Consider the following 16,551-nt stretch of genomic DNA (forward strand, 5'->3'; position numbering starts at 1 on the left):
CTTTTCCTACATTATTTGTGTGTGTGTGGCTGGCAGCATCCAAACTACATGCCAATTTAAAAAAAAACCCAAACACACGAAACATCTGAACAGCACGGAAAGCCGCGATAGTGCAAAACGAGGGGGAAGGGTTGTGTTCTTTTCTCAAAGGCCTCTGGCTTATTAATAGGGCAAGTCTCACTCCAAGATATACACAGTTTAAAAGTGGGGGTGGGGGGAAAATACTTTTTACAATCCTGTGGGAAGAAAGGACACGGGGGAAAAAAATTACATCGAGCAACGAATTCTTACAGCCCAAAGTCATTGTGCACATTGTGGGTGGGTTGGTTTTTTGTTTTTTTTTTGGAATGGAAATAATTAAATTCGTTTCAAAAGCTTCTCTGGCTGAAAGTGCAATCCCCAAACTTGGGGTGGAAACGTCCCTGAGACAAATGGGTCTTGCCAGGAATGTAGGTTTTAGACACAGCCAGCCCCTCCTTTTTGGAGAGAACTGTTCCTACGGGACGGGCTCGTGAAGTAAGAGGGAAGGACAGAGAAATGCAAGCAGGGGTGGAACCATCACAACTCCGGCAACGGGGCACTAGCCAGTGGAGTGGGGTGTGTGTGTGGACGTGTACACGGGCTGGGTATCCGTGCCTTGGCTCAGTTTGCAGGGAGATGGCCTTATCCTTCCTGCGCCTTGAAGGGACCGTTTCAGGAGGAAACGGAGTTGGGAGAGGCCTCGGGTGAGGTGAAGCTGGACTGGTCCGAGGCTTCGCCCACTTCCTTAGCAGCCCTGGGGGCAGGGGCGGGGGCCAGGCCTTCCTTCTCCCGCTTTTTCTGCTTCATCCGCCGGTTCTGGAACCAGATCTTCACCTGGGTTTCGTTGAGTTCCAAGGTGGCGGCGATTTCCACTCGCCTGGCCCGGGTGAGGTACTTGTTAAAGTGAAACTCCTTCTCCAGCTCCGTCAGCTGCTTGGTGGTGAAGTTGGTCCGGATGGCGTTGGGGGGCCCGACCAGTCCATATTCAGACACTTTAGCTGTTAATGAGCAAACACACACAGGAAGCAGCAGCAAAGCGTAACGCGTTAAAGCCGTGGGGAGGGCTGACCCATGATAAGCGAGGCTCTCTCCCGCGCTCTCTCCAGCCATCCATCACCCAGCCACACTCACCACTTCAGCATCCGGGCCAGTGTCTCGCCCTTAGCTCCATCCACTGCAGGGCCCGAGCGCTCTCTGGACCCGCACGGGTCCCTCCAGCACCGGAAGGCTCCCGTCTGAGATGAACAGCTCACCTGCCCCCGTCCAAATAGCCCGCTTTTGCGAGTCACTGTTTTCTCAGTTCGCTGGAAACTTTCATGGGACTGTCAAGATGGGGGAGGGAGGGAGGGAGGTTGGGATTTAAGGGGGGTTCTAGGGAAGGAAGCTGAACAATAGGGGAGTGGAAGGGGAAAATCTGGAGGGGCCGGAAGCCACTATCATTCCCCACTTAAGGCAAGACTTAAATCGCTCTGGGCCTAGCACAGAAATTCAGCAGCCCTACATCACTCCAGCAGAATGCGCAGCTTTCAGGACCTCTGTCTACCTCTCCTGCAGCCATGATGTTGATCTGTTCCATTCTCCCTTGAGCTCCTTCCTTGTGACTTTGCGGTGGGGGGGACGACAAGCTCTCTCCCACAGCCAACCCACAAAAGATTTCTTCCCCCACCTCTCTGTCCACACACACACACACACACACACACACACACACACACACACACACACACACACACTTTAAAATAAAGCGATCGCCGAGTTGTCAAAACTCACCTGTTTTGGGAGGATTCCTTTTCACTTTCATCCAGTCGAAGGTCTGTGTGAGGCCGAGCTCAGAGGGGCAGGCGTGATCTTTGTCCTCGTTTAAAGCAGACGAAAGGTGGCTGTAAGCTCCCTGCAAGTAGGCTGGCTGCTCCTGGCCATAGGGGTGGTGTTGGTACTGCCCAGAACCTGACACGGCGGGGCAGTAGCCGTCTGAGCCAGAGCTGAGGTTAGATCCGGCGGGGGCAGATTGGAAATACACGCCATCCGTTTCCTGCGGGCTGAGGTAGAACTGGTGATGCCCGTAGCTGGGGTTGCAGGCTTGGGGCGGGTACCCTGCGGCTGCAGAGCCCGAGAAGGGGAGGCCAAGCCCTGCAGGGTGGGGGTGAGGGTAGCCTGGGTTCGGCTGAGCAGGATGGCTGGGCACCGTAGCGCTCCCTGCTACGAGAAAGCGTCCGTCTCCATTATAACTGTCACTGCTGGGTGTACCTGAGCAAGCAGGGAAGGAGGTTACCCCTTGCTCTAAATGATGGTAGCCCTTGGGTGAGTAGGCGCCCGTCCCACGGTTACAAATTGCATACTCTAAGAAGGAGTTCATCCTAGTATTGTCCATCTGCCAGTGATGGAGGAGGGTCAACCTGGTTTGGGGGGATTTCGCCTGCCCTACAACCTTTAGATAGTATGTCAAAGCTGTAAAACTTCCATCCATGGATCGCTCGCCTTCGAACCCCCAGAGCCTTCCGAAAGGGGGGGGGGAGTCGTGGGGTGGGACCACGTGGTTCGCCACGAACCCAATGAGCAAAGACCTCCTGAAGTTTGTCAGATATCTGCGCTCATCCATCAAGCCCCTGGCATTTGCATGACAAAGGAACTTCAATCAAACCCTGCCCATCAATCTGATAACAACACGTATATGTCAAAATCTTTCCTCAAAGACTTTAAAAGAGAGAAGGGAGTGGGGGGGGGGAGCAGAGAGTTAGAATTATTCAAGACTGTTTTAAGTGTTAAAAAGGCCCTCACATTATAAGAGGTGACCAACTTCATCAGAACTTTTTCCCCCAAATAAAAAGAAGTTTTTTCCCCCCAACCCCAGTTCCATGTGAGACAGAGACAGAGACAGAGGTAGGGAGGTTTCACTACTTTTTCAGCTATAAATATGCTCTTTTCTTCCTTTTAAAACTTTCTCTCCAAAAGCAGCAAAGAATCCTGTGGCAGGATTCTTTGCTGCTTCTACAGAACCAGACTAACACGGCTACCCCTCTGATACTTTCTCTGCAAAGTGGCACGAACGTGTTTGGAGTTTGCTTGGATGAAAAGGCTAAAAAAACCCAAACCAAACCCATCTGTACTTTCATCTTATTACCCTAGCTTTGTGTCCAGAACCAGTGTGGGTAAAAGCTATTTAATTCAATCAATATTCTAATGAGCGGATGAAATAAACTTTGAAAGACGGAATGTCTTTGTTGGAGAAACACCCCAGTACACAGTATAATAAAATGAAGAATGGAACTGAAAATATCTATCTAATCATAGAAAACGGGAAGTTTCTTTTGCAAGCGTTTAATACATGCCAGGGTTTTAAGCTGCTTTTTTTTCCAGTTACAAACATAATTTGGTCTCTTTCTGATTCATGTATTATATCAAGGTCTTCTTGTGGCACCGTCCAAATTGTGGGAAGGTACAAAGAGAAAGAACCTAAGTCAGACTTACCACTCCACTGTTAATATAATGGAAACAGGGGTAGGCAACATTTATTTACTTGTTAGCACATGGGAGACAAGAGCATCTAACAATATGACGCCCACAGTCATTTGTTACTTGTCAGGATATTTACTGGTTACTCAGCCCTTAAGAAGAAGCAGGAGTTTTTTAGGCCAAAAGTTCACTTTAAGACATATATACAAGCTCTTTAGTCCAGAGGTTTGGCTGATGCAACACTTTTGGAAACAGGGATAGATGTGACCAGAGCAGGGTCCCTTTTCCTTTAAAGCCTCCAAAGAGAAATTGAATGTTTTAGCTAGTTATATTTCTCCTGATGAACTAATGGGCTTCTGAAAAAGTTTCCTACATCACCTGATTTCTGTTCGTGAATACTATTCAGAACGAGGTATCAGGCAGATTCTTTGAGTTACACGTGTACTGTGGTATTTAGAACATCCTACTTTTGAATAACACATAGGCAAACTAATTATCAAAACCCAAGACAATTAACACATGATTCTTTTTGTAAATGAAATGCATGTTTAATTTAAAGCCAGGAGTGGTTTTTCTATATTGTATAGTACTTATTTGGGGGTTGGGGCGGGGGGTGAGGAAGGAGAGAAAATTAATTTATTCTATTTAAATAATACTTAAAATAGATCACTCCTGGATTATTATTATTTTTAAAGAATCAACGTATTCCATCACTGAACCGGTTTTACACAAGCGCTCTGATCATTTTCAATTCTCTCATCAAATAGAGTACGTTTTATTCCATTTAAAATATAGAAACATTCGGGAGTTTCCCGGATTGCCTCAAGGAGATCTCAGTATTGCAGCCATGTGGAGGGGAAGACAGGCTGTAGTCGGTATCTCCCCCACCCCACCCCATGAAACCTCCCTTGGTGAAAACCAAGCCAAGTGATCAGAGCTGAGAGTTGTACTTTTCAAGAGTTTGGGGTCGCGATGGCAGGTTAAGAGAAGACATTAAAACGCCTTCTTAGTGCGATCAAGCAATGGCCATGTATAGCATAACACTTCCGGCCCTGGACACAAAAGAAAGCATTTAATATTAATCAGCCCAAATCCTTGCCCCTTCAGCAAAGGGGGAATATAACAGTGACAGGAAATATAATTGACAGGAATCAGAGACAAAGCCAATCTTCCTCCAGTCTTTTCTTGTGGAGGTGATTCTCAAATCAAGGCAAAGAAGGTGAGGTGATGTGGGGGGTTATTTTAAGAAAGGGGATGCTGAATCCTCTTCCCCCCCCACCTCTCCTCCTCCTCCTCCTCCTCCTCCTCCTCCTCACCCTTTGGAACTCTCTGGCCGCTCGCCATCTGCTCCACTCAGTTAGCTTAGGCCCTGTCACCCCCATAAGGATGCATCACTTAGCTTTCTTCTTATCTGCTCTCTGGAACCCATGTGCCAAGTATTCACAACGTCCCGGATAGATATCTGGGGCTGATGGTGAGATCAAAGGCGCTGGGGTTAAAATAGCCCCGTCATAAGCTTTTATTTTGTTGGTGTTGCTATAGTGAAAAAGCACCTTCCCCAGGGCCAGTTTTCGATACTGTCTGTAACTCCAGTTCAGTGGCACCTCTCCACCTTCAAGTGGGATCCCATTGACTCGTGAAGGAAGGTGCTAGTCCGCACAAGCGTATCAAAATCTCATCCCCATCGCGAGCAAAAAAAAAAGTGGCTTATGCTTTTACACCAAATGGCAGCCGTGCCTGCATTTCAACTCCAAATCGGGGTCAATGGATCACGTGCAGTTATAGCGTGGGGCTTTCCAAATCGGCTACCTGACTTTCAATGCCACTTGAGCTCCTAAATCGCTTTCCTTTTCCAGACCCTCGCGCCATTGCTGATTGTTTTACATGTTACTTCGTTTTATTTTACCCAGTGGAGAAGCTGAGGGCCTCACTTCAGGACAAGACCTTCAGAGGCATCAGAGGAAGGAGACACCCGATCATTGGTAACTACCAAAAAATAAAAAAAATCGCTGGTGTTCGCGGGTCATATTATGGGGCAGCTGCTTCTCGAGAGAAGGGAGGTTACAGAGCTTGCTGAAGCAACAGAAGAATGGGGATCCCGTCAGGGGAAAGCGGTTTAGTCCATCAAATCTCTGGTCCCCCTCCCTCTTTTCTTCCCCCAAATACTTAATTAGTCATTACCCTTTAATTATATGTATTTGCTTCATTATATTAGATGATATTCATTAATTATATTCTATTCTATTTGTTGCTTCATCAATCCCCTAAAGCACAACGACCCACAGAGACTTTCAGATGCTGCTGGCTTTTCGCTGGGTGGAATTAAAACAAACAAACAAAAATTAGCCGGGAATTTTTGAGGCTGGGGGAGGGGAAAGAATCCAACCTGACCAGGAGAATTGCACATCGGTTGCTCGCACCGATTAGCGGCAAGTGACCAGAACGAGCGTGTTAATTGCTGGCCTAGACTCCAGATCCTTCATGTTATCTCCCTTTAGGCATTGAATATTCCATACAGGAGGATCTCACCCCCCAGCTGAATTTTGTACTCCTAATTTATGAATCCGGGCCTGCGGGTCTCATTTTTTTCCCGGAGCTAATGACTAATCCTAAATTTAGGCTTTATATGAGGTGACCGGTCTTGGGGGTTTCCCTTAGGCACGCGCCAATGGTCCATCTCCAGCAGTGACCAACGCGGAATTCCTCAGTGGCGGACACTCTACCCCACGCACACCCCGCCAGAAACACACTCGCCACGCATCTAACTGCGTAACATTATGCTACGGGGCGCGCAGGAAGAGGCAGGAAAGTTCCTACTGCAGCCTCGCGGGCAGTTCATCGGTGATTATTCATCGGATTGGCTTCCCTTGTCGTAAACAACCGCAGCCGCTGCCCTGTAACGGCGTAGGAAAGAAATCCAGCCAGGGAGAACCATATAGTTTCCCCCCGGCCATGCCTATGATTTCCCAGGCTTTATGGAGGCCCTTAACGAAACATCCCGTGGGCACAGAAAGGGGTCCCATGGAACCTACTGGTGTGTTGATCTGAAAAGGGAAGGTTTCGCGCTCTTTCTTGAGCGATTGCTTGGTTTAAAACACTTTGGTTGACGTATTTGATGCTGGAAGGAAAGAAAGATCTATAGCAAAGTCTTTTGTGGCAAGCTCTTAACGGAAGTGGAGCGGGTCCTTTAAAGGTATCCATTTGAAAGAGGCTCTGCCATGGAAAGTTAAACATTTCCAAGGTTTCAGGGCTCTTGGACAGACTCTTCTATTTTGAAGATCAATATAAGGGTTAGCAGAGAAAGTTTGTTCCTCCGCCCCCAGGAAACGTCACGTCGGGCTCCTCCGTTATTTGATTCATAAGGAACATTGCTGATCAATCGGTGGCTTTCAGACATCCGTACAAAAATATTTGATTGGGCCTTTTTTTTTTAGAGTTAGGTATTTTGTCAGTGATTTTTACAGCACCTCCTCTGTTTGTGATATTTCGGTCCAAAAAGGAAGGGGGGAGGGGGAAACCCACTCCAGAGGTTGCGATCCAAAGAAATATTGACGGGAACCTCTGAGCATCGCTGTTCGTAGATCCCGACACCAGAACACGGGCCATTGTGGTATTTAGTCTGGCTTCCCCTATAACACAGGCCAAAGCACTCCTCCAAAGTCATTCGGTTTTGAGCTAAAAAAAAAATCCAATCTTGATATAAAAATGGTCAGTGATGGAGAATGGGACACAACCGCGATGGTTCATTACCCTCCCAGCTAAAAAATGATGCTATGGTGTTGTGAGTGAAGAAGAAGGTACGTTTTAATTCTTACCCTGTTGTGCTCCATAAAGCAACAAGTGTAGGGTTGGGTATTAATTCAGACAAGGGGATTTCAAGGGAGACCGTGTTTGGGGCGGATAAATAAATAATTGGAACTCCATTCTGGGTGGGGATATCTCCTTGCAGCTGGGGTAGATGGACACAACTCTCCTTTGAGGACGCTGCAGTTTCGCTTCCCCCCCCCCCAGCAGATAATTTGGAGCCTGGAGTTACGCATCTAAATCCACGCTCAGGTACCCACATACAAACGGACTCATTTTCAAAGGTGCCAAGTACATGCAAGTTAATGGGAGTTACAGGTGCTCAACATTCCGGGGGAGGGGAAGAAGCCTCTTTGATTCAGGTGCGTAACTGTGGATTGAATTGGCCAAGGGTAGGCTTCAAAAAATGAATATACCCCCCATTGTTGCTATTCGGAGCGACAGCCTGCTGAGTGGAGGATCTGAGTCAGAGGTGCATGGGGGTGTATTTCCGTTTCAAGAAGAAGTGTCAAGCCACGCGGATGAAAAGCTCTTCTCCACTGATCCAGCTCCATCTTTCTGTTGTGATCCTGGATACTTTTCAGAACTGAAAATCTGTGGACTCACAACGGATGCCAGAACAATCGGTTTGAATTTAGTCAGACGCCTTTAAAACTTTCCAGCTGGGTGAGAGTTAAGTGGCGAGGGGGGTAGATGGGTATCTGTGTTAATGGTTTCTTTTTACAACCTGGGGGAGAGACTCGGATACTCAGAGTGAGTCACGCATCCCTCATTAGGGACTAGACTGCAGTCCCGTGGAGAGAACAGGATTGAGACGCGGGAAACCTTCTCCTCTGCCACTGACGTTCTGGGTGACCTTTGGCGACTCACTTGCTCTTCCCGTGCCTCTGTTTCCCCTCCCTCTAGTAAATTGTAAAACGCGTAGGGGCAGGAGCATGGGGCATCTTGGTATGTGTTTGTGCAGTGCCCAGTACAATGGAGTCCGTAGGTAGTACTGGAATAGTGATCATTGTGCAACCCTTACACTCATTGGTGAGCGCTTCCTCAGGACATGAATTAGTCCCTTCGGTTGGACCTCAATAGGACAGCTCACCAATATGAGTTAGGGGAGCCCAATTTGCCCGGGAATTTAACAACACTCCTTGGTTTCAAGGCGATTTACGCTAGCGCTCGGCCTCTTGCAGAACAGGGTCCTATGAGCTTGTTTCTCTTGAAACCAGATCGGCACTACGGATATTTCCTTTGGGGTTGGGGGGAGATAATAATGGATCCATCTGGAATTGCGAGACACATTCAACAGGGATTACCTGCCCGATCACATCGTTACTTTAAAGAGTTTGTTTAGCTCAGATATAATCTCCTTTCATATTTTCAGGGTCTTGTAGGAAAGTATCAAAGAGAGGAAAAAGCGAACGGTTGGGTTGGTCATATCAGTGCATGACATGAAAAGGGCGCAGTTGTGCAAAGGGATGTAATGGCTATTGACTGCTAAGGAGTGCACAGGGCTTTAAACTGTCGGAGCCGTGGGCAAACCCTGCTGGCTTATTCCTGTGTGACCGTGGCACAGTCGAGAGGAAGAAATTGAGATGCCAGACACTCCCGGGATGCGCAGTTTAGTTTTGTTTCCAGGGGCATTGTCCACTGGTCCTTCCCATGACCCATAATTTTCAGGGCCTCAATTAGCTCTTTGGCAAACATATGCCCAGACTAGATCGGCCCCAGATAAATATGACTTTAGCATCATTGCAGCACGTGTGAGCGCATCCCATGTACATATTTCCAGGTTAATAATCGCTAGTCAGTTGCGGTGTTTTGACAACGATCAGGGAGCAGAATTTGCTTAATAGATGCCCTCCAGTTGCGGAGAACAGAAGGGTAAGGTTTCAAAACATACATGCTCCGTTTGTTTGACATTTTGAAGAAGGTAAAGAATGGCTGGACTAATGATGAAGTCTTACAGTCATTCAATAACTTAGATTTTATTGAATATCGCCCTTCTTTCCTCCGACGTTTCAGTCTTGCTAATTAGGACAAATAAGAAGGGTGGCTGGGAAGGAGGATAATATCTGGCGAGGGCCCATTTATTAAGTCACTTTCCGCGGGTGTGGAATTGATTTGTGACTGTGACTGGCAGGTTTTCTAGACCTGCAGCAACTTTGAGAAGTCATTATGATCTGCAGAAGGGCCATTGTTAGAGATTTGTATTGATAAGGTGTCAGTGTTTGCATTGGCGAGCGTGTAGAACTCCGTTCTCTCCTCCTCGGCCCTGCCTCACCTCCTCCCTGGTAGATGCTGGAAAGAACCCAGCCATCCCCACAAAAACGCCACCCTGGGGAGAGGCCGCCTGCCCAACACAAGATGTCCCTTATTCTCTCCTCCTCCCAAAGGGGGTGAGGGGAATCAGCTGAAGGATTGAGTTGCTTGGAGATCGCCCGTTGCATGAGGAGCAACCTTCTCTGGAGAGGCAAATGGGGAAAGGCACATAAAAGATACGGGAGAAACGTGTTACCTCCTGCACTGAAAATGGCTCAACTAGTGTGTGTGTGTGTGTGTGTGTGTGTGTTAGTGTGTGTGTGTGTGTGTGTGCAAAAAAAATGCCTGTAGTGTTTTTTTAGATAGGGAAAGTTACTCTGTATGTTGGATGTATCCATTTTTACTATGTTCAGCTGATATTGACTAGGTATAACGAATTCCTTAATATTCCCCTGTAAGATTGTATGCAGGATTGCGCGGGGGGGGGGGGAGATGTGAGGCGTTGGAACAAATGGCCCTTTGATAAACAGCGTCTGGCAGTGCCAGCCCTGTACTTGAGTGTGTTCCAGAAACTAGAGATATTAAATAAACTTAAAGATAATGAATAGCCTTCTGTGGTACTTTGGAAAGGCGCGTTCTGCCGGGACTTCAGGACGTTCAGCGCGGACACGAGTGGCTAGTAAAAGGGGAAATGGTTGACTTCTAGAAGAGGAAGCTCATGGCATTAATAGGAGGGTCGGTGTTTTTACTGGTATGTATTTGTTGAGTAAGAGGTAGTCGAATATTTGAATTACAATATAGTTCGATTTTTCAGCGTCATCATTTTCAGTCCCTCAGTAACATAGTGCAGTAGCAGCGTTTTCATTTAAAAATACAGCGCAGCATTGGTTCTGAAAAGGCGAAGTGCTGTTAGCATTAAGACTAAAACGTGCAGACTGGAAAGCGGCAATTCCCTGCTGTAATTGGCAGAAATCTCTGGGATTTTTTTCCTAACCGCGATTTCAAAACGTGTGTCTTTCTTACCTAACTGTTTTAAGGTTGGCTACATTTGAAGTTCTTAACCACCCCCTTTCCCCCCCCCCACCGCCAAAGCAATGGGAGATGACAATGATATGTCTTCCTGCACCTTTCTGATGTGTGAATTCTAGCAGTAAAATGAAGGCTAGGCAAAATCTTAAATCTTCATCGAGAAGAGACACAGATCCGGTGGGGTAGAATGTTCTCTCTTTGTTGTACCAGAGAGAGAGAGAGAGAAATCCACCCTCCCCTATACTACAACTGCGTCGACAGAAGGGATTATTTACCTCCCTAGACTCCCACCCTCCCTTAGCTTCTATCATGGCGGCCTGTTTTCCTTGTCTGGCCACAGATTCCTGCGCCATTTTAAGCAGCCAGGGAAGAAAGAAGAGCCCCCTCCCCACTCCCACGCTCTCCCCCGCCCCGCAGTCTTCTGGGTTTCAATGCTACTTTCACACAAACTCGACTTGAACGCCTACCAAATTTCTGCCGTGTCTGGGGAAACACCAATGACTTAGCAAAGACGTAATATGATTTATTTTTTGTGTCACCGCGATTGATTCCTCCGCTGACCCCTTTTCATTCATAACAAGCCCCCACCCCCTTTTGATATATGAGTTTTGTGTTTAAAATTACATGTTGGACGAAAGCTTGCCTAAAAGGACGCGCGAGCCAGGACAGAGCAGCACAAATTGCTCTCGAAATCACCCCAGATTTATTAGTCCTGGTTTTTTTTCTGGCGTGTTTCCCCTCCCCCCGCTTAACTCCCCCACTTTTAAATGTATTGTCTCCCCTCTTCTTTCCTTTATACCATTTAACTGCTGGTTAAAAATATGTAGTCAGGATGCATCCATGGAGTATTTCTTGAATCTATTTATTCTTTTTTTCCTCCCTTGTGTAGCATGGGGCCTTTTTAATTGGTAATTTTTTGCTTCGGGGATGAGATATGGAGGATTGGATTCTGTCTTTCTGGATTGTCATTTGCTGTGGTGTTAACACTCACGGGAGCCGGGAAATATTTATAGCAAACTTCTAAACAGCAAACGTTTCTAATCAGAGTGCGCCGGCCGCGCGTTCTCAGGACCGAGGGGTGTTCTTGAAAGTATTGTGTAGCGCTGAGATTTTAAACTGTGGGATCTTTGCATTTATATTTTACTTCCGTCGATTTTTAGCTAACAATATTTTTGCTAGAAGAGTGGGAATGGGATGTTTAAAGAATGAATATGTTAAAATTCGAAGCGAATGTCTTGCTTTGCTTTATTCTTTGAACAAAAAAACCCAGTGCAGGGAACTCGAACAAGGAAGTTTAATAAATACAGTATTCCTGATTGAGACCCGCTTTCTATGAAAAAAAATATTTATGAGGTCACATTTCTTCTTATCCTCCCAGTCTACACAAGAGAATAAAAAAACAGCAGATAGTCGCAAAGAAAGAAAGCGAAGGTTCTAACATCTGGGGGGAAACGAACAAGGTTCTCAAAGACAAGATATAAAAATGGCAACACATTGTTTTAATTTTATAAAGACATTTATTTAATCTATGAAAATAATGTACAATAAATAATTTGCCATTTACTATTAAAGGATTTGAATAAATAGTCTACATCTAAAACTTAAAAAGGAGGAAACAAAATTCCTCCGGGTTTTTTTATTATTATTATTATTTATTTTTATTAAGAAACCTAAAAGTTTCGTTCGGATTCCTGAGAAAGTCACTTGAAGGATTTACAAATGTTTTCTCTCGCGTGTGTGCGTGAGGGGTGGAGTGTGTGTGTGTGTGGGGGGGGGTGGTTTGTTTATTTCTTTTAAATAAATAAGAAAGACTAGAAGTGTAATTAAATACCTGGATTTAGTAAACACGTAGGATCCTTTTATTTTTTGAGTCTATGGGAATAACTGTTTAAAGGATGGGCCATTCTTATGATCTAGCTTCCACATTAGAACGAATTTTAAAGGGGGCGGGGGCGAGGGGAGACGAGGTCTGCGAAAGTACATGGCTCCATGATAGAAATAGTCTGGTGTCGAGGGGGGGGGGGCTGGTGGAGGTGCGTGTGAAAGGGGCGACACGGCCAAGGCAGAGAGACCTGGGTGGGACTGTTATTGGAAATTCAGATGCTGCAGGTCTATAGTACACAGTGTGCTTGTAAAAAAGTCCAGGTCTTCCTCCGAGAAGTGGACCGGGCTCTGCAGGGAGCCCTGGAGGCTGGAATCTGTGGCGAAGATGCTCAGATCTGGCAACAAAGGAGACTCCTGCCTCTCCGGGAAGGCATTGTCCGCGCTGCCCGCTGCCCCGCTCGGTTCCATTATGGACCCTGGCTCTGCGGTGGGCGTTGGGTAGCCGGGGCTCTGGGGCTCTGCGGGCTGCCGCTGAGTGCTGGGCGCCTCCTGGCTCGCCTGGCTTTTGGTTTGAAAAGGGCAGGGGGTGTCCAGGGCTTGGCCAAACGGGGAGTTCTCCTCCGCCTCGTCGTTGCATTCTTCCAGGTTGGGGTAGCCGAGGTCCCCGTCTGAGGGGTCTTGGTGCTGGCTCTGCCGCTTGTGTTTCATCCGGCGGTTCTGAAACCACACCTTGACCTGCCGTTCGGTCAGGTCCAGCAGCGCCGCGATCTCCACCCGACGGGGCCTGCACAGGTATTTGTTGAAGTGGAATTCCTTCTCCAGCTCCAGGAGCTGGGTGTTGGTGTAGGCAGTCCGGAGCCGCCGGGAGCCGCCCGCGCTGGTCTCGGGGAGCCCCTGGGTGTCTTCACAACACACACACAACCGCCCATTTAAAAAGGGACGAGGAGGGGGAAAAAGAGAGAGAGAGAGGGTTGGAACAACCATCGTGATGAATGAGCTACATCCCTTAGCTTCCCATTGCAGGGCAGGAATAAGCTGCCACAGGAGAAAACAGAATTTACCATCCTCCCAAATCACCCTCATGGTCCCTTCCCCTGCCCCCAAAGAAAACGATTCACTCCCCCAATCCCCCCACTCCAAGGAAAAAAATATCCCTGTCCTCCCAGCCCCCAACGGAAGGGGGGATTTCTCCCCCCTTGTACATTTGTTGCCAACAGTTTGGAAACTCTAAATCCTACAGGGGGGGGGGGTGACCCAGTGGACACCAGGAAAATACCGCCCGTTTCACACGTGGTGGTGGCGGTATAATTTACCGGAATAATGCTTTTTTTGTAAAAAAAAAAAGAAAAAAGAAAGAAATCACACACTCCCTCTCAACACACTGAGAAAGGTTCTGCCCTTTGCGCCCCCCAGAAAAAAAACCCGATATTTTTGGGAGGATTATTTTACCGAGAACACGTTGAAAGGGCCGTTGCGTTATTTTGCTATCTGTGGCTTCTTTTTTTATTTTATTTTGCATGTTCCTAATGGATACCGATAAAGCAAATTCTATCTCTTTTCCCCCTCCTCCACGGCAGGCACACACACAAAAGCTCCAGCAAATCTCCCCCCCCCACACCCACCCCAGCTCTCCAGCAGGCTGTAAATAGAGGGAAAAACATTTCTAGACTTGCGGGAATAACAGGAAAATCGAGCCCTGACATGTTAGAATTTGGCTTCCCATTCAAACGGATGCTGCTGTAGCTTGTAGGTTTATTCCCTCGGAAAGATTTGCAGAACCAGCAATGATTCCCTCTTTGCTTTGCCCTGGAGGGCGGGAGGGGGGGACTCCAAAAATAAGGCTGCATATCGCTGCGATGTATTTTATTGCGTAACACCGTTTCAGGGAGGGATGGATGGATGGATGGACGCGGGAGGGGGCAGGTGGAAATGATGCCATGTTTATGATTTGAATCCTCTCCAACCCCACTAAACACCCCCATCACCCTCACCCCTGCATTGTACAAACCTGCAGGAGATCCAGCCGCAGATCCCGGGAAGGAGGAAGAGGATGGCGAGGAGGAAGAGGAGGATGGAGCCTGGGTAGCTTTCTTGGCTGATTTCTTCTCTTTCATCCAGGGGAATTCTGCGGCCAAAGGGCCGAGCTGGATTGGGCGCTGCTGGACCAGGCCATGGGTTGTTCTTTTTTGGCTTCTTGGTCTCGCCTGGCTGCTGGAACAAGGATTCAGGCTGAGGAGGGTTTGCTCGAAAGGAGGTGGAATTAATGTCGAGTCCTTGATTGATGAAGTTTGAAATGTCTCCAGGACAGCGGGAAGAGACGTCAGGCACTCTGCGAGCGAAGGCTGGCTATTTATAAACCCGATCTCCCTCTCAAATTCAAAATTCATGGCTTTTCCAGGGCCCAGTGGAGAAGGGAGGGGAGGTGGAGAAGGAGGAGGGAGGAAATCTTAGGGCCCCCGGTTTTTTTTTTATTGTTATTGTTATGATGACGATTCTCAGGCTTTTATAATTGTTATATTGCTGATAATACAGGCGTATGGGGACCTCGCTCTATTAAACTGGAGACTGAGCCGAAAATGCAGCCAATTCCTGGTCACATGACCCGCCTTGGCCAATGGCAGGCGGGGCCTGCTGGAAAACAGAAAGCATTATTCTCTTTAATAGATTAAAATAAAAATGGTCCTTAGGAAACATCCTTTGCCCCCCCTTTTAGAAGGACTTGGGCATTTAAATAGGTTTACCTCGATGCTGCAAAAGTGGAGATGCCTGTAAGGCAGGGAAAGGTGGGAATGAGAGTAGGATTTGCCTATTTAACTCTTTCTCTCCCTGGGAAAAGAGTGGCTGATTAGCACATTCTGGAAGACAGGCGCAATTAAGAAGCGAGCTCGTTACTCTTTTTAAAGTTTTGACAACGGATTGAAATCAGGAATAGAAAAGAACTTTCCTAAATTAAGGCAGAGGCAGTCTCCATTAACAGCCAGGGAACACTAAATCGAATAAATGAGGCAAATTGGAATTTCAGATGTACCAGTACCTGCAGCTGGGGTTTTTAAAAACGTTCAGGTCAGTATGCAAGTTTAATTCAGAGGTTTATTTTTTAGGCAGCTAGAGGTTCTTAAGAACATTTTCGATCCTTTGAAGTCATAAAGCAAGCATTAAAAGTTGACTAGAAAAATCTTAGCTTGTTAAATTACCTTAGCTCCCCCACTCCTAAGTGAGACCTAATGGGTGCTTTAAACTTTGCTACAAGAGGAAAAACGTGTTTTAAGGTCACTGATGTCTTTGAAATCAGATTTATGTCGCTAAACAGCTCCCCTTTAATAGTTTAGGAAAAAATAATTAAATTATAAGTCATTTCCCAGTAAGATTTTTCTTTTAAAGCCAGCAGCTTCACACACACCGAAAGAGAGAGAGAGAGAGACGATCAATCTTTTGTTCGAAAGCCTTTTGACAGCTGGGCCTTAACCAATTTACCAAAGAAATTTGGCTTTTATTAGAGTTACTGTGAGAGGAATTATTCGAAAACTTTAACCTAGAGAAGAGCAAAATAAGAAAGATTAGACCATGAACAATTCTGGGGGAAAAAAAGACAAAAAATAATAAGGGATTCTGAAAGCTTAGAAGGTTTTTAGTTTGTTGGTTCAAGATCTATTTTCCCGCATCTTGTAGGAAAGAAGGGCTGGCAAACTGCAGTCATGCAGGCAGTAAAGCCTAGAAACTTTTGTCAGTTCAAACATCCGTGTGGGTGGTAAGCATTTAAAAAGAAACACAGAAATCTACAGCCAAGCCGAATTGCAGGGCAGCAAAAAGGAGAGGAAAATAAAACAGTGGGAAAATAGATGGCTGCAACCCGGACATGGGCTTAAAGTTTGGGAGAGTATTTTTCCAAAACGTCCCTATCTGTTTGATTCGATTTCTGCTGAGATCAGGAAAAAAGGTAAAAAAAACAATTGGCAAATCAGAACAGAGATCAGAATCAAAACAATTTAAAATCTGGTTTTATTTGACTCTTAGTTTTAATAATAAAACAGGACAGTATTTTCTACTGCCTGGGAGACAGATTAGTTTATAAGAGGTGTGGGACATGCTGAAATAACTTGGAAAGTGACTAGAGCTTCTTTCATTTTTTTTCTTCTTCTTTACTAACACTAACGTTACAGCCATAAAACC

General features: G+C 46.5%; 2 protein-coding genes across 2 annotated transcripts; both read right to left on the reverse strand.

Annotated features, from left to right (window-relative positions):
- Positions 1-552: 552 nt before the first annotated feature.
- HOXB1 (homeobox B1) lies at positions 553-2,485 on the reverse strand. Its single transcript, XM_044999733.1, has 2 exons — positions 1,789-2,485; positions 553-1,019 (listed from the first exon to the last, which is right to left on the reverse strand). Exons 1-2 carry the CDS (start codon positions 2,483-2,485, stop codon positions 694-696), a joined length of 1,023 nt encoding a protein of 340 aa, XP_044855668.1. The 3' UTR covers positions 553-693.
- A 9,608-nt stretch (positions 2,486-12,093) lies between these two features.
- On the reverse strand, positions 12,094-16,098 carry HOXB2 (homeobox B2). Its single transcript, XM_044999125.1, has 2 exons — positions 14,390-16,098; positions 12,094-13,283 (listed from the first exon to the last, which is right to left on the reverse strand). Exons 1-2 carry the CDS (start codon positions 14,766-14,768, stop codon positions 12,643-12,645), a joined length of 1,020 nt encoding a protein of 339 aa, XP_044855060.1. The 5' UTR covers positions 14,769-16,098; the 3' UTR covers positions 12,094-12,642.
- Positions 16,099-16,551: the final 453 nt, after the last annotated feature.

Source organism: Mauremys mutica, chromosome 25, assembly GCF_020497125.1.
Source record: "Mauremys mutica isolate MM-2020 ecotype Southern chromosome 25, ASM2049712v1, whole genome shotgun sequence".
NCBI lineage: Eukaryota > Metazoa > Chordata > Testudines > Geoemydidae > Mauremys > Mauremys mutica.